At 39.4% G+C, this 17,312-nt stretch overlaps 1 protein-coding gene across 1 annotated transcript in view; it reads right to left on the reverse strand.

The window, feature by feature from the left end:
• Positions 1-5,036: 5,036 nt before the first annotated feature.
• LOC149243589 (putative E3 ubiquitin-protein ligase XBOS32) overlaps positions 5,037-17,312 on the reverse strand; it is a 288,655-nt gene continuing 276,379 nt past the window's right edge. The window contains exon 11 of the mRNA XM_089374574.1: positions 5,037-6,144. Within this exon, the coding sequence (XP_089230700.1) occupies positions 5,537-6,144 (608 nt within the window). The 3' untranslated portion in view covers positions 5,037-5,536. The remainder of the gene's footprint in view (positions 6,145-17,312) is intronic.

Raw genomic sequence — 17,312 nt, forward strand, 5'->3', positions numbered from 1 at the left:
TACAGGGACTAGATCTCCTTGACTGAGGGATCTCAGCTCAAGAAGAAGATACTTCAGGCATCACATGATTCACCATTGGCTGGCCATCAGGGGTTTACCAAAACTTTCAGGGCCATTAGAGAGAGTTCTCAAGGAGGACGTACTCTAGCATGTCCGGGAGTGCGATGTTTGCCAGAGGAATAAGGGGGAGATGAGCCATCCCGCAGGATTATTGCAGCCTCTTCCCATTCCGGAGGGGAAATGGGAGAGCATTTCGATGGGCTTCATCACAAGGTTGCCCATGGTACAGGGCAAGGATTGTATCTTTGTCGTCATTGATCGACTGACAAAGTACACATTTTTTTCCGTATCCGCACACTACACAGCAGCACAGGTGGCCGCGATGTTCTTTAGGGAGGTCTTCAGGCTACATGGTCTTCCTAAGACCATCATCAGTGACAGGGACAACCGTTTCATAGGCGGGTTTTGGCAGGAGCTTTTCTGATTGGTGGGGATGGATTTGACACCAAGTACTAGTTATCACCACAGACGGATGGGCAGACAGAGATAGTTAACAAGTGGCTAGAGGGCTACTTGCATAACTATGTTAGTGGGAAACAACGAGCATGGATGAAGTGGCTGCATCTGGGGGAGTATTACTACAACACTACTCATCACATGTCCATCGATATGTCACCATTTTATGCTTTGTATGGGTATCATCCTTTATCTTTTGCTAACGTGATGTTTGGTGCTAGCAAGGCTCCGAGAGCCAAGATTTGGATCCAAGAGAGTCAGGATATTCTTCGAGCTTTAAAGGATAATATGGCTATAGCGCACAACCAGCAGAAGCTGTATGCTGACAGGGGTCGGGTGGAGAGACAGTTTGAGGTAGGGACCTGGTCTACCTACGATTACAACAATACCCACAATCGTCACTGAAGCAAAATGAGACTGAGAAGCTCAAGCCCCGCTTTTATGGGCCATACAAGGTGATACGCAAGATTGGACAGGTTGCATATGAGTTGGAGCTGCCCCAAGGCAGCGAGATTCATAATATTTTTCATGTATCATGCCTGAAGAAGGCATTGGGGCAGCATGTGATAGTGACAGATGAGCTACCACCCACGGATGATGAGGGGCATTTGGTGTTGTTGCTAGAGGCTACCATTGATACCAGGGAGAGGCGGCTGCAGAGCAGGGCAGTCCAGGAATTCTTGGTGAGGTGGAAGAATTTACCGGATGAGGATGCCACTTGGGAGAGTGAGAAGATCTTGCAGCATCCATCACTGCAGTTGCTTAAGGATAAGCAACATTTTGCCGGGGGAGACCGCAATATTCCTAATTAGCCATGGCTAATTGGAACATTCGATTTTGCTCAATTTTGCCTTCTATAGCTATTTATAAATAAAAAAGTGAGGAGAGAGGGACATACTCACTTCATGAATAAAGACACTCCCTAGTAGCACAACGTTGTAACTTAAAAGGTGAGCCAAGGGGGGCCAAAGAACCACGTAGAGGAGGGGCCCACGTAGACACTTGGAGTGACTGTGCAGATGGTGAGAAACACGTGGCAAGAGGAAAGCTACGTTGGAGGTGAGCCTTGGGATTGAGAGAGGCCAACGCTATAAAGGAGAGAGGAGCCTCCTCATTTTGGCATTCGATTATGTGCATTTGAGCTAGTCACTTCGACTTAGAGCGCGTTAGATGTTTAGTTAGTCTGCAGCACTGTTTAGTGCATTGAGTGTTTCCGTTCGGAGATCTCACCCTTAGCCCCAGGGGACTTCGAGTGCCTGCTCGGGCAAGGTATTTCCATCAGTATTCTTGCAGTAGTTTCATCAGCATTTTGGCTGGAGGATTGAGCATCTTGGATGACTGCATGGTCTTGAGAGGGATGACGCAATTCTTTCTAACAGCTGGATTGAGGTTTTCCAAGGGGATTTGTGCTGGGAGGTTGAGCAGAGGATCAACCCTTGCATATTGGAGGATTTTGGCTGAGTTTCAAGTAGAGTTGTGGTGGGTTTATTTCAGTGGCAACGCAAAGCCTTGAGGGATTGCGTGGGTCCTCAAGGGGGCGATTTTCAGGGATCGGCCATTTCAGAAGAGCTTTCTGGGTTTTTTTGGGTTTTTTGAGTAGAAACCGATTCCAGAGTTTCAACATTTTCTGAGGGGAACAGCCCCAAAATCCTCATTCGATTTCCCGCAACAGCAACAGCACAGCAGTTCTCCAGCAGCTGGGACGTAGTTCAGAGAGAGACCATTCCTTTGCTATTCTGAGTGTATTTCTTCAGTTGCCTTGTGCAAGTCGAGGTGCCATCTTTCTGATCACCTCCTGTACTCATTCTATTACTCAGTATAATAAAATGGCTTAGCATTTCTCTCTGCATTTCTTGAGTATCTGCTTATATCTCATGGTTATATTGTTATATGTTGCACTATTGTTATTTTCATCACTTTGAGTTTCCCGGTTATTATATCATTTATACGTATTTGGTTGGAGTTTATTGGGGTTTGGGGATTACCTCGGAAACGAGATATTACATTTTCCGAAGATATTTCAAGACTCAAGACCTTGACACAAACTTTCCTCCACACCAAGTCAACCTTCTTCTTCTTCCTTTGCGAATGATCCTACTTGACTTGATAGCAACAACAACAGTAGTAGCACTTTCTTGGACCCAACAACTTTGACCTTGCTTTAGAGACTTCGATCTTCACTTAGAAACTTCGATCTTGGCCCAATACAACTTCCTGAGGCAGCAACACCCAACAATAGCAACTTCGACCTATACTTGATCTAGCAGCAACAACATGCAACAATTGTCAGCAACATCAACAAGAGAACTTCGATCTTCCAATCTAGGGCATGAGAGAGAAAGAGAGACACCAAAACTTTGATTTTCCTCCCTTCCTTCTCCTAAACCAAACTCACACTCCTTTTGTTTTCTTTCCTCCACTTCACACTTTTCCCCAGTTTCAAAGAGATATCAAACTGCTTGAGTTGATGTCCTCCAAATGGAATTCAAACTGCTTCATTTATAGCCTTTAGGTGAGGTTGAATAACCTTCCTTGAGGCCGACTTGGTGTAGAGGTAACATAATTCATTTTTGACTCAATACTTAACATTTTTACATGATTCAAAAGCCCAAGAAGGGTCTCTTTAAATGTACAATAACTTTATTAACTCAAAATAAATCCTAGAAGTCCACAATGGAGACTTTGACCTCAAACATGATGACCCAAACATGAAACACATGCTTTAATAAGTCATAATAATAATAATAATGATAATAATAATAATTTTCTTTATTCTTTTGATAAGTACATTCCATGATGACTCAAATATATTTAATGAAGACCGAACCTAGTTACATTTTCCAACACTCCAAAGTGATATCTCTCTCTCTCTCTCTCTCGATATATATATATATATATATATATATATATATATATATATAAGGTCGAATAGGTGGTTCTTGGAGCCCAAGCCAACTTGTTCCCAAGGAGGGCCAACTTGACAGTTTTGGTTGACTTTGACTCAAGATTTTTTTATTTTTTTCTTTTCTTTACAGAAGTCCAAATGGGACTGACTCAAGTACAATTTCTTTGAGTCAAAATAATTTTTCTTTGACTCTTATAAGCATGAAAAACATGCATCCACCAAACATAAAAAATAATAATAAATATGTCAATGATAAAAATTTCATTTTATTAATTTATTAAGACCAACACTAATTACATTTTCATCAAAATTTTCTACCAGAGCCGCATGCACATTTGATGACAAGCAACCTTGTTTGGATTGAGGAATGATATTCCAACAATACCCAAGGTTCTTTCCACTACTGTTTCATCATCATCCTTCTGCATGCTACTATACCTCTCTTTCCCTTTCCTTTTCCCTTTCCCTCCTTTTCTAGATCTTTATAGAATGAAAACTTTAATGTCAATTTCCCTGGTTCAAGAAAAGGTAAACAGATATATTTTCAACATAATGCAATAGTCTTGAATCATTGCTAAATAAAATCTGAAGGCCCACTGTTTCTTTTCGAAGCACAAAGTTCACCGAAACAAAATCATTTTATGCAGAAGAAAATATCATGGCTTATAAAAGAACCCTATATTCATGGAACGAAACAATACAAAAGATCCCAGGAAAGTAAACATAGATATCGTATGAAAAGAAGTGAAACACAATCCGAGAACAAATTGGTGTTTCTGTAACCTTCCTGGAACAATTTCGTAAAGTATGTGTTCGCGAGGTACAATAAGAATCTTAAATTAGGTATGCACAAAACATAGATATTCCATGAAGAAAAGCCAAATACAATCTCTAAGAAATTGGTGTTTCTGTAGCCTTCCTAAAACGGGTTTGTAAAGTGTGTTGAAGATGTTCAACGAGAATCCTAAATCAAGCATGAATGAAACAATGATTGGTTCTTTAAAAACAACCTCACAGCAGTAAACAATGAAAGTTAGGATCTCAATGCTCCCATTCCAATTTATAATTTGCTCAAACCTCTCCCATGTGCTTCCTTTTTTGCCCATACACAAGCATTACAATATTAAATGAGCATATTGCAACATGGGTATAGTTGACGACAATGAATTTTATAACCACCATGTCACCTTAAACACACAGATACCGACCCTTCATCAAATATATTGAATAAAAAGGTCGTTGTAACACATTTGTGTAATGTTATACATTGTTATGTGCAAGTCATCAAATAAATCGAAGTCACACTACGGTGTGGCTTATTGTTTATCTGGAAAGGTGATCTTTAGACAAGTCAAAGATATGATCTCAGAATCCTATGGTCTATGAATGGCTCACTATAAGTTACAGAATTTAATAAGCATAATCTCAAGTAATATCTATGAAAAATGGAAACAAAGCACAATTGTATCCTTACTGATGAAAGCAGGAATCACTCCATTTATATGACATCATTGACAACAGTGAACTTCCCTGTCAAGGTCCCTTTATGTTAAATTCCATCTTGTCGGCCATGTAAATAGAACATGACAGGAAACTCACCCAAAGTATTTAATACTTGAAAAAACATTGAAAAACTCATAATGTCAGGAATTTTGTGAAGAATTCATATGCAGATTGTCCATGAGAAGCATCATGGCAGATAAATTTCAACATCATGAGGCCAGTTTCGAACGTCAAATATTTCTGGTTGTCAATTCGATAACCCTGTAATAAGAAACTTGCATGCATGTAAAGAAGACAAATAATAAAGTGAGTCCAATCTGCCAAAAACCCAAGCCACAAATCAATATTACATATTTATGTCAATAACACCAGCATTTATTTCCCCTTTCGAATGATCTTAGAAGCCATTTTTTGTAAAAAGCCCACTACATCCTTACAGAACCAAAAGCAGTCACTGTAGCTGATGCTAGAACTCTAAACCAATGCCCGTTGGAAAGATTCTGGTTACCTGTGATGCAATTTTAAAAATATAAAGAATCTTTAATCTCACAAATAGAAATATAGGCATTGCAGATATTGAGTAAAGAATAAGTATAGCTTATCACAATAGTTTCAGCTCTGTGATGCTACAGTATACTGGCTCCATGAAAACAAGTTTGGACGCCACCACCTATTTTCAACTTGAGATCCAGAGTCTTGTGCATGCACCGAGTGAGGCTTTGGAGTGGACTGGCTAATCTGCAGAGGAGTAGTCTGCATAGATGAAGCACCTGTGGGTGTTGTGTTTATGATTGACCAAGACTCTCTTGGGTTTTCAGGTGTTTCAGAATCAGATGGTGGTGCTGAAGGGCCTCTTTCAGGATCTCCAGCACAAAAACTTGAATGAAAGTTTAATGCAAATGGTTGACAGGTTAAAGCACGAATTGAGCCGGTTGACACAGGAGACACCCTGCTGCCATGATAACCTTCTTTACAAAGGGCATTTGACAATGAAGTGGGCTCAGCAACCTCTGTCGAACAAGCTGTGCACAGACATAATGGCAGGTTTGATCTTGCCAATTCCTTTATTTCAGATGTACCAGGAAGTTTTATAAAGGAAACTATACCATGTCGACACATAGGACATGGTATAGAACCAGAAGGACCCGATACTGCAGTAGATATATTATTTGTTGAACAAAGGTACAAAGCACATCTCGTACATAACTCATGACCACAACCTGTAAGAAAACCAACATAGAAACCTTATTCTTTAGGAGTAGAAAAATATAACAAAAGGGCTTCCACTACAAACAACAGCTGCAAATTTAACAAGTTCCACCTTTCAACTACGAGTACTGAGTGCTTACCAAAGAATAAGAGTATTGAAACTAAAATATTTTTCTTTATCAAGTGCTATCTAAGTGCATTTTTCATGTAAGCCACTATTTCCATGGTCCGCTGGCGGAGTGTACAACATAGTCTCATTGATGGACACTACGCAGTTAACATAATTACAACCTTGCTAAGAGATTATCTCAGATCGATACTATGTATAACGTGTGGTTATTAGAACGAACATAATAATACTATCTACTTGTCATATTTCTGAAAGATTGGGAAAGGCAGCATGTGCAACTTTATCTAGGGCTAATGAATTGAACATAACATGCTTTTGGCTATCCCTAATAATATTTCTAGGTCCAAACAACTGGACTACGAAGATCCTCACATGGTTAAATTACAAAATGAAAATATAATATTATTAAATTATAGCATTATATAATAATGCAATAGGGTGAAGAACAAAAACCAATTTACTATTTGGCTATCATCAAACAACAATGAATTGCATCCACAATTTTTATTTTTGCCTTCTAGACTAATCATTAGCCATAAACAGTATCCATTTACTTCCATCTTTGCATTAAGTGTTAGCTCTATCGACCAAAAGGTACACTTTGGAGGAAAAATACGTCATAACACGTCACTGTCATCAATTATCAAACCCAACAAGTATGGGTCAATTAACTTTTAACAGGGGCTAAGTTTACTTCTTCAAAACCTTTTCAATTTAAATGATGATATAAACAAGTCATTCTACACAACTTTAAATCTGGGTTATCTGTCCATCATATGGCCTCATCATGCTGAAGAGAATGGTCATGGGTTTTGTTATCCATGGCCATGGGTAACCCTGGGAGAAAAAATTTCTCCTGTGATCGAGATTTCCAGCCAGCAGCTACACATATTCTTCATTCCTTCATAGTAAAAATCATTGTAAATATGGTGACCAACATTGTCCACATAAAGCAGCCCCTCAGATGCTTCTTATTCTTCATATGCTAGCTCATTCACCTGATTAGCATACTTATCCTATGATGGTGATTCAACATGAACGAGATACATTAGTCATTGTTTCATAAAAAGTCTTTACATTTGATCTATTAGGCATTTAAGTAATGATCATGGGTTGCAGACAAAGAATGAATCATGATGCTTGGAAGTTATGCTTCTTGTCTTATTTCACCTTGGTGGTCATCAATTCCTTCTAGTCAAGAATAACCACCCTAGGGTTCTTTTTCCTACCCTAGATTCTTTTCCTTGTCCATGAGGGGCATGAAAAGGACGTTTGAATAGAGATAGTGCATTCATATCCTTCCATACAGAGAATGAATCATGATGCTTGGAAGTTATGCTTGTTTTATTTCACCTTGGTGGTCATCAATTCTTTCTAGGCAAGAATAACCACCCTAGGGTTTTCACCTCTTTTCCTTGTCCATGAGGACCATGAATAGGAGGCTTGGATAGAGATAGCGTGACCATATCCTTCCATAGTTAACACTTTCCATTTGTCATTTTCTCCATTTTCCTTGCTTTTGAGTTGGTTGTTATTAATCGCTTATATCAATTCCTTGTTTGTGTCATCCTATGAGAATAAGGGCTTGAAAATGCACAAAGGTTGATGTTGCTTCAAGAAAGAATAAAAAAACATATGCCAAATGTTAAAATGCAAATAATGGAAAGGAATGAATCACAATCAAAGGCCAAGTTAACTTGAGCTCCACCCCATCGCGAGGCCATCACAATCATGATCTATCAAAGTATAAGGGACTTAAAAGAACATCCCAACCCCTAATTAAGGGGTGGAGAAAGTAGTGCCAAGGAAAGTAAAACATAGAACTAGTACGCATCAAGAGTATTTGTGTGTAGATTTTGCGTTGTAGAGTAATTAGGTAAATGTATTATTGATAAATATGAAATTGGTGCTTACAATTTTCCGTGGCTGTGTGCCTATATAGACATTGACTGGCCACAAAGATAGAAGGTCACAACTTTTGACCCATGTCTCTTCACAATTAATGGGACATTAACTAATTTAAATAACTTATTATTATTGATATTTGTTATTTTAATATTTATTATTTAATTGATGTTTATGAATATTTTTATTCATAACATTGCCAACCCCTGTAGAGATGCTTTGTCCTCAAAGCACAACCAGAAGGGTTTTCTCTAGTTGAACATTATTGCGATGGAATGGCATCCTTTCATTGATTGGTGCATTCATCCCGAGTAATTGTACCTTCCTTGGAGCTGGGGGTGTTAACACCATTTAATTTATAAAGTCCTCCTTGCCAGTTAAACTCCATGAATTGTTCTTCAAGGTTTGTAGAATAGCTCCCTAGTTGTATTAACCATTCTGCAGCTAGAACTACATCCATTTCTTTGAGTGGTAGGGCAAATAGATCTATTTGTAGCTCCAGTGCTTGTATTTGGATTGAAACCTTTTGACATTCTCCTATTTCCTTGATTTTTTTTCTAGTAGCGACAGACATGGTCAGGTCCTTGATTGGGCATATACAAAGACCAAGTTGTTTAGCAAGATCAATGTTTATACAATTGTGAGTACTACCAGAATCTGTAAGTATATTGACATTTATGTCTTTTATGAGTCCTTTGAGCCTTAGGGTTTTAGGACATAGTCTCTTCCTCATGTTTGTTGACAATGTAGTAAGTTTAATGTTCCTTCTTGGAAATTGGCTCTTCTTTCGAAGATGTGGTGGAATGTATTTTGCAGTTGCTTGTTGTTCTTGATCTCTGAATGAGTTACTATTTTCATCAAGGTTTTTCCAATCACATGAGATTGCAGTTAATGACGGTTCCTTGAAATCTGAATCTTCACTGTGTGTGACAGCGATTCCTTCATCATGTTCTTCTACTTCAATTTGCTTCCCATCTACTATTTTATAGTAGCGCAGGGATGTGTCTTCACATTTATAGCCTGGCAACCAGTTTTCTCCACATTTGCGACAATTATTTTTCTTTTTCATCTTTTTTTCTAGCTCATTACTTGAAGTGTCTGATTCCTTCTCGACTTCATAAGTATACAATTTCTTGTTAAGGCATCTGTGTCGTGATGTCCATTTGTCTCCACAATACCTACATTTGTTAGTTTCTTTTTTTCCCAAATGTTGTTGTTGGTCTTCGTCTTCCCTGAATGATGACATTTTGAGCTTATGTTTTCTCTCAGTAATTATCGCTACCATGTCTATCTTCTTCAATGGTTTGGGGTTTGTATAGTTTTAATTCTTCCCAAATATAATCCTTAAGGCCATATCTATACATTTTTAGCAGCTCTTCATCTGAGAATCCCCTTTGCCTTATAGCTAATACTTCTCACTCGTGGGTGTATTTGCTTATCGATCCTTTCTGTTTGAGGTGAACGAATTTCTCGTAAACGTCATTGTCTTCTTCGTCATGAAACCTTTTTAGCAGGGCGTTTTTAAAATTTTCCCAATTAAACGAGCGAGTTGCACATTTGTTGGACCACCATAGGAACCAATCATATGCTTCCACTTCCAGGTTGTTGGATGCGGTCATGACCTTCTCTTGTTCACCTATTGGTGGGTTTGCTCTGAAAATGGCGTCCATTTTATTTAACCATACAATGGGGGCTTTATCATTCTTACCATCATACTTAGGTAATTCCCTTTTCATTTTAAGGTAGTCTCTGTCGGAAAATTTTGTATGGTACTGACTTTCTTCGAATTGTATTTGCGATACTCGTGGCTTTTCGTGCATCGACGGAAACTCACGACTGGAAAAATTTTGCCTTCCAGAGTCTTTGAACTTTGCGTAGCCAAGGGGTTAAAAGGTGGATTGGCTCCTCCCATAAACTGGCTCATCATGCTCTTTATTGCTATTATGTCCTTTGCCATTTGGTCTTGACTCTTCTTGAAATCATCTTGCTTCTTCTCGATATCATCAAGGCACTTGCGCATTTTGTCGAGTTCTTCTTGAAATTTCTTTGAATTGTCGCCATTACTACTCCCCATCTTGGCTTCTTTTTTTTTCTCCTAGTAGACCAAATTTTTTAATAATAATGATAATATTATTATTTTTTGTAAGCTTGGTAGGACTCTCTTATTTTCATATTTACAGGGTAGCACAAGATTTGAACCCAAGACTTTCGGTTCGGTGAGACTTCATTTCCACGGCCATTGCCACTTGAGCTACCCCAGGTGTACAATAATGATGATATTATTATTATCAATTTTTTTAATTAATTTATATAATTAAATTAATTAAATAATATAATTAATTATATTATAACTATATGTTATATATAGTTACTATTCGAATGGCTATTAGTAACTACATAATTATATTGGATATATTATGTTTTATGAATTGTTACGAACCGGTTTGAAGACGGACGGGAGACACAATTGGTGGATCGCATTGTTTGACTAACAACGGCGATTAAACGTGTCGGGGAGGGTGGTCCAACGGAAAAGACTTCCTATCGGAGTAGTGACCAGTCTCCTGTTTGGTGCCCATGCAGTCAAGACGAGACGAGAATCGAGGCGGACAAGGACAACGTGTAGTGGAGAAGGTTTGATGACTGTCAGAACCGAGAAGCAATGTCTAGATGTGTGATAGCGAGGAAAAGGGACACCGTTTTACACCAAACAAGGTTGAATGATGCGTGATGCGACACAGTACTGGTCAACAGTGGTGCGGACAATGAAGTGGCCGATCCAGCAACGACAATGGAATAACAGGTAGGAACAACAGAAGTAGTGGGGACTGTCGAGGTGTTAATCTTCCGTACGGTCAACGTTGGTCAAATAGCTTTGAATGCCTCAATTTCTGTGCCCAGAAATGCGGCCCGCCCAAACAGAATATTCCCCAAGAAAAACGCAGTCAAACTCGATCAACTGCAACTCGGTCAACATTGGTCAAACCCTCCTGCAATTCGATCAACACCCAAAACAGAAAATTGCAGTCTTGTCCTTCGCACGTGTGGAGAGAGAGGTTGCCCATAAATGTGTACGACCCCATCAGATGAGAGAGAGATGTGTGAGTGATGAGTGTCCAAATGAGGTAGATGCTCCTATTGATATGCAACATTGAGGATGAATAGACATGTCTTTTGGGCTTCTAAGCCTACATTAGATTGTTGGCCGACCTTCATTAGGAGAATTTTGAGTTCTAAAATGGGCCTCCTTAGAAAAATGTACAACCAAAATAAGCTTTATAACAACCAATAGGATTCAAGATGATTATGTCAACCATGGGGGATGATTCACCATTTTTGGAGTAAAAAAGGAAAAAGATAAAAAATTAATAAAATAATAAAACTACTTTTTCAGCTTGTATTTTCAACTTATTTCCCTAAGGTTTTACTGAAATTTCGAGCGGAAGTACTCATTGGATACAAAATTTAATTCAACATGTATTTCCAATTTTTCGTGTTGCAGTGTCCATGTGTATTTCAACATGGGTACTCCTTGGATGAGGAATCAAATTCTGCATCCAACAAGTGTTGTCGCTCGAAATTTGAGTAAACCCATAGGGAGATAAGTTGAAAATACGAGTTGAAAAAATAGTTTTTTCTTTTTTCCCTCTAAAATTTGATGATGTAATCAAATCTTATTTTATTATTTCCACTATTATTTTATAATTTGCTTAGGAGGCCCATTTTAGACCTCAAAATTCCCCTAATGGACAATTTGTCCATAAACGAAATAAATTCATAATTCCATTTGTACATGTTAGAATAGATGATATTTACATCAATCCTACACCTCTCGGAAAGAAGAATCCAATAAAAATATCAGCTCTATCATATGAGCTATCCAAGGTGGAGTTTGGTCCTAGTTGCCAAATTTAACACTCCCTCTCAACTAGGAAGAACGACACCTGCCAAACCATCTAACAATATGTACCATCCCTGTCATCCCTGCTCTACTCTACTTTGTTGAACCATGAAGAAATAATGAAGAAGAAATGATCAAGAATGTATCATACCATTCTCCACTGACCCGAAGTCAGTGTCCAATAATCGAGAGTGTATCATACTACACTCCACTGACCCGAAGTCAGTCTCAATGTACTATTGTCCCTATCCTAATTTCCTACTCATTGGCCAGATGAGAGGTACTTCCCAGGAGTCTCGGACTGCATGGGTAGGATGTACTGGCAGGAGAAGGTGAACCACTCATCCTACTCATATGCCATAGGAGAAGTTGGACCACTCATCTTATGCATATCTCAACCATCATGGGGTATTGCACAGGAAGGTGAACCACTCACCTTGTACATTGCGCACCACTAGGAGAAGGCGAACCACTCACACTATGGTCGCTCATCGCTCCAAGAAGTACCCCAAGCCCCCCGGAGCTCTCAGAGCTCAATATCCAAATCAAATGGGACCCTCATAAGAGGGTCTCTCCATGACTCCAAGTCGTTCACGAAAGGTTAAGAATTTGACCTTCCCCAGGGGCTTCGTAAGAATATCTGTGATCTAATCATCAGTCCCAATATGACGAAGCCTTATTGCTCCCCGTTGTACCATATCTCGTATAAAGTGGTACCTAATATCAATATGTTTGGAGCGGTCATGAAACACGGGATTCTCAGAAAGACGAATCCCACTTTGGTTGTCGCAGAAGATCACGGTGTTATTCAGCACATGTCCAAACAACTCACTAAAGAGCTTCCTCAACCAAACAGCTACTAGCAGCAATATATTCAGCCTCAACGGTGCTCAACGCAACCAACTTTTGCTTCCTGCTTATCCAGGATATCGAAGCAGAACCTAGAGAGAAGCAACATCCCGATGTGCTTTTACGATCCACCACACTACCAGCCCAATCAGCATTAGGATAACCATGGAGCCTTACATTCCCGACAGTGTATCTCAGCCCATAGGTGATTGTGCCCCAAAGATATCTCAAGAGATTCTTGGCAGCAATCCAATGTATGTGATGAGGCTCGACCATAAACTGACTCAATGTATTCATTGCAAAACATATGTCCAGACGAGAGTTCACTAAGAACATCAAGGCCCCTACGTGTTGACGATACTCAGAAGGATTTCCCAAATCGAGCCCAGCAGCACTTCCGCATAACTTCTAGAAGTTAAGTTCCATCGGAGTAGTCACGGACTTGCAGTCCACCATCCCAAATCTTTCAAGTATCTTTACAATGTATTTTCCTTGAAAGAGGAAAATCTCACCTGGCTTTTGCTAGACCTCCAACCCTAGGAAATAAACAATCAGTCCAAGGTCCTTCATTTCAAACTCGAAATCCAACTCCCTCTTACATTGATGAATAAGAGGATATGCACCTGTCAGAAGGAGATCGTCCACATAAAGTACCAAGATGTGGGGCCTGTCATTCGCAACCTTAAAGTAAAGATTCAGATAAACTTCACTTCTTCTAAAGCCCAACTTCATCAGATAGTTGTCGATCCTCTCATACCAAGCTCGGGGAGCTTGCTTCAACCCATAAAGGGCTTCCTTCAACCTACATACATCTGTCTAATGATCTTGAACTTCGAACCCCTCGAGTTGTTCTACATAGACTTTCTCCCAAATTGAACCATGCAAGAAGGCAGTTTTGACATCCATCTGGTGTAGATGCCATCCTTGCGAGGCAGCAAGGGCTATGTGGTATATTAGGCAACAGGTGCAAATATCTCATCGTAGTCCACACCTTCCTTTTAAGAGAAGCCTCAAGCAACAAACCTGGCCTTGAACTTTTCAGCACTTCCATCAATTCCATGTTTGATCTTGTAAAGCCATTTCAAGATGACAACGGACTTGTCCTTGGGTCTAGGAACCGCATCCCAGACATCATTCTTCATAATCGACTCATACTCTACGTTCATAGCATCCTTCCAAACTTGGTGCTTCACAGCTCCTTCGAATTTGCAAGGCTCAAATTGAAAAATGGTGCTCATGGCAATTAAGTACCCTTGGTACCTATTCGGCTTCCTACTTTCATGAAAAGTCCTCCTTGGTGCAATATGTCACATCATCTTCGAGAGATTCCCTAAGCCATGAGGGTGCCCTTTTTGAGGAGGAGGGCTCATGAGGAGGTGGATCAATGGGATCCATTGGTTCTTCAACATCTGTCGTCGGCTCATCCTATGGTTCTCCATGTTTTCTTGTATCTGCTTTTTTGTCCTTTCTTGGAATAGGAAGGTTACTAATCTTCCCAAGGGCAGCATCTTCATCAAATTTGACATCATGACTTATCTCCACTTCTCTTTGACCAGGCACATAGATTCTATATGCCTTAGAAGTTTCATCGTAGCCCACAAATGTTCATTTCTTCCTAGATGCATCCAATTTGCTTCTCTTTTCTTTTGACACATGAAAATATATAGGGCTACCAAAAATTTTAAAATGAGAAACATCAAGTTTCTTACCAGTGAAAACTTCTTTGGGAATTTTGGAGTCCAATGCTTGATGAGGGCATCTATTTTGAACATACACAGCAGTGTTGGCAGCTTCAACCCATAAGAACTTCGAAAGGCTTTGATCATGAAGCATGGCACGAGTGGCTTCTATAATAGAACGGTTCTTCCTTTCAGCAACACCATTTTGCTCAGGAGTATATGCGGTAGTAGTCTCCCTCTTAATGCTAGCTTCTCTACAATAGTCATTGAACTCATTTGATTCATATTCGGTTCCATTATCGATCCTCAATATTTTGATCTTCTTCCCTGTTTGATTTTCGACCAAAGCTTTGAAAGAACGGAACCATGAGAATACCTCGTTCTTTTTCTTCAAGAAATATATCCAAGTTTTGCGAGAGAAATCATCCACAAAAATAGCATAATATAAATATCCTCCCAAAGATGTCATGGGCATCATACCAAATAGATCAGAATGAACCAATTGCAAAATGTCACATGGTCCCCTTGTATGTTTTCCTTCGGCACATCCCTGACAAACACCTTCATGTTCTACTTTATATTTGGGCATACCTGTCACCAACTTCCTTACATCAAGTAGAGCCTTATAATGTAGATGAGCAAATCTCTGGTGCCATAATTCGGATTGAAGAGATGTGTCGCAAGACATAGCTCCTAACGGATCTCCTCCAACTTGATATAGGCTATCAACCCTAAATCCAAGAGTAAATGCTTCTTTGAAATTTCTATTCCAAACAAGTACCTTTCCATCAATGAATGCCACCTTGAATCCTTTGTCCTCCATCACCGAGATAGATACTAGGTTTTTCTTTAGATCAAGTACATATAGTACTGATGAATGGTGTTACCTTGATTCAATTGAAGAGTAACATTCCCAACTCCCTTCACGGAATAGGTGGCATTTTCCCCAAGAATGATTTCCAAATTTGTGTCCTTTTATCAGATTTGAAAGAACTTCCTTATACCCAGTGAAGTGCCTTGAAGCACCACTATCAATCATCCAATTTCCTAAGGTGTCTCAAGGAGACGCAGTAGAGAGGGCAGATATAAGATAAAATTATTTTTGCTTGTTACCAACGACATTAGATTCATCACACCTGGAGTTTCTTAATCTTTTGGGAGGTCAAGCATTTCCATGTTGAGTAGCGGGAGCATTCCTTTTTCCTTTGTTGTTGAATCTACCATTCCTTTGATTGTTGTTGCCCCTAAAATTGTTGTGGTTGTGGTTGTCATTATCATGAGGTGTATCCCTACTATTAGGACACTCCCTAGCATAGTGGCCAAACTTGTTACAATTGAAGCATCTTCCCTTCCATTTTTGAATCACGGTCTTCCTTGACATTGCTTCTTTGAACTTGCATTGTTCTTCTTTTTAGCATGAGTGGAGAATGCAGTAGGATCATTCCTATTTGAAGGCATGTCCATTTCCATCATCCTTGTCTCTTTTAAAGTCAAATCAAGAGACATCTTCCATGCATGATAATCAGACTTGTCATGAAGCCTGTCATCAGATTTGAAATAGGATGTGGAGGCCATTGAATCTTGTCCTTGATCAATAGATCTTAGTGATTGCTCTTCTCACTCTTGCTTGGGCTTTGTCTCCACTTCAGCTTTGATTCCATATTAATTTTAGGTAACAATGGTATGTTCTATGCTTAAGAGCAATTTACTTCAATTTTTCTTATTAGCCCAATATCAATTTCCAAATTCGCAATCACATTAACACGATAGTAAATGCAGATAGAACATAAATAAAAACAGTACAAGACAAGCCAACACAAGAGGGCACATGCCAGGGACAAACCCCAATGTGGGGAAACCCTTTGATCAATTCTTCTTATTATTCTTCAAAAGTTCAGCACAAAGAGAGAGTACAATATACAAAATTCACTTGCCCAATCAGAGTCAAAATTTGTCCAGTCAAATAGCAGTCAACAGGAAGCCCTAACCAGAAAGTCAACACTGGTCAACGTGGCAGAATTTCTCCTCCAAATCAGCTTGGTCAAACCCAATCAACTCGGCCTCCAACAGAGGTCCAAATCAGCGCAAAACAATGCTGAAAATATCAGTCAAACTTGGTCAACGCAGAGTCAAACCTACGATCAACGCTAGTCAAACAACTTTGAATGCCTCGATTTTTGTGCCCAGAAATGCATCCTGCTCAAACAAAATATTCCCTGAGAAAAACACAATCAAACTCGGTCAACATTGGTCAAGCCCTCTTGCAATTCGGTCAACACCCAAAACAAAAAATTGCAATCTTTTCCTTCACACGTGTGGAGAGAGAGGCTGCCCAGAAATGTGTACGACCCAATCAGATGAGAGAGAGATGTGTGAGTGATGAGTGTCCAAATAAGGTAGATGCTCCTTCTATTTATATGCAATGTTGAGGATGAATAGACATGTCTTTTGGGCTTCTGAGCCTACAGTATATTGTTGGTCAACCTTGACAATTTGTCCATAAACGAAATAAATTCATAATTCCATTTGTACATATCAGAATGAGATGATCTTTACATCAATCCTACACCTCTCGGATAGAGGAATCCAATAAAAATATCAGCGCCATCATATGAGTTGTCCAAGGCGGAGTTCGGCCCTAGTTTCCAAATTTAACAAAGATGAATAGAGGAGAGACAGTTCAAGCATACTTCCTGAGAACGACTAAATCAAGAA

The sequence above is a fragment of the Pinus tabuliformis genome, chromosome 8 (genome assembly GCF_031772625.1).
Source record: "Pinus tabuliformis cultivar Carrire ecotype Pingquan chromosome 8, CPIR1, whole genome shotgun sequence".
In the NCBI taxonomy this organism is placed as follows: Eukaryota; Viridiplantae; Streptophyta; class Pinopsida; order Pinales; family Pinaceae; genus Pinus; species Pinus tabuliformis.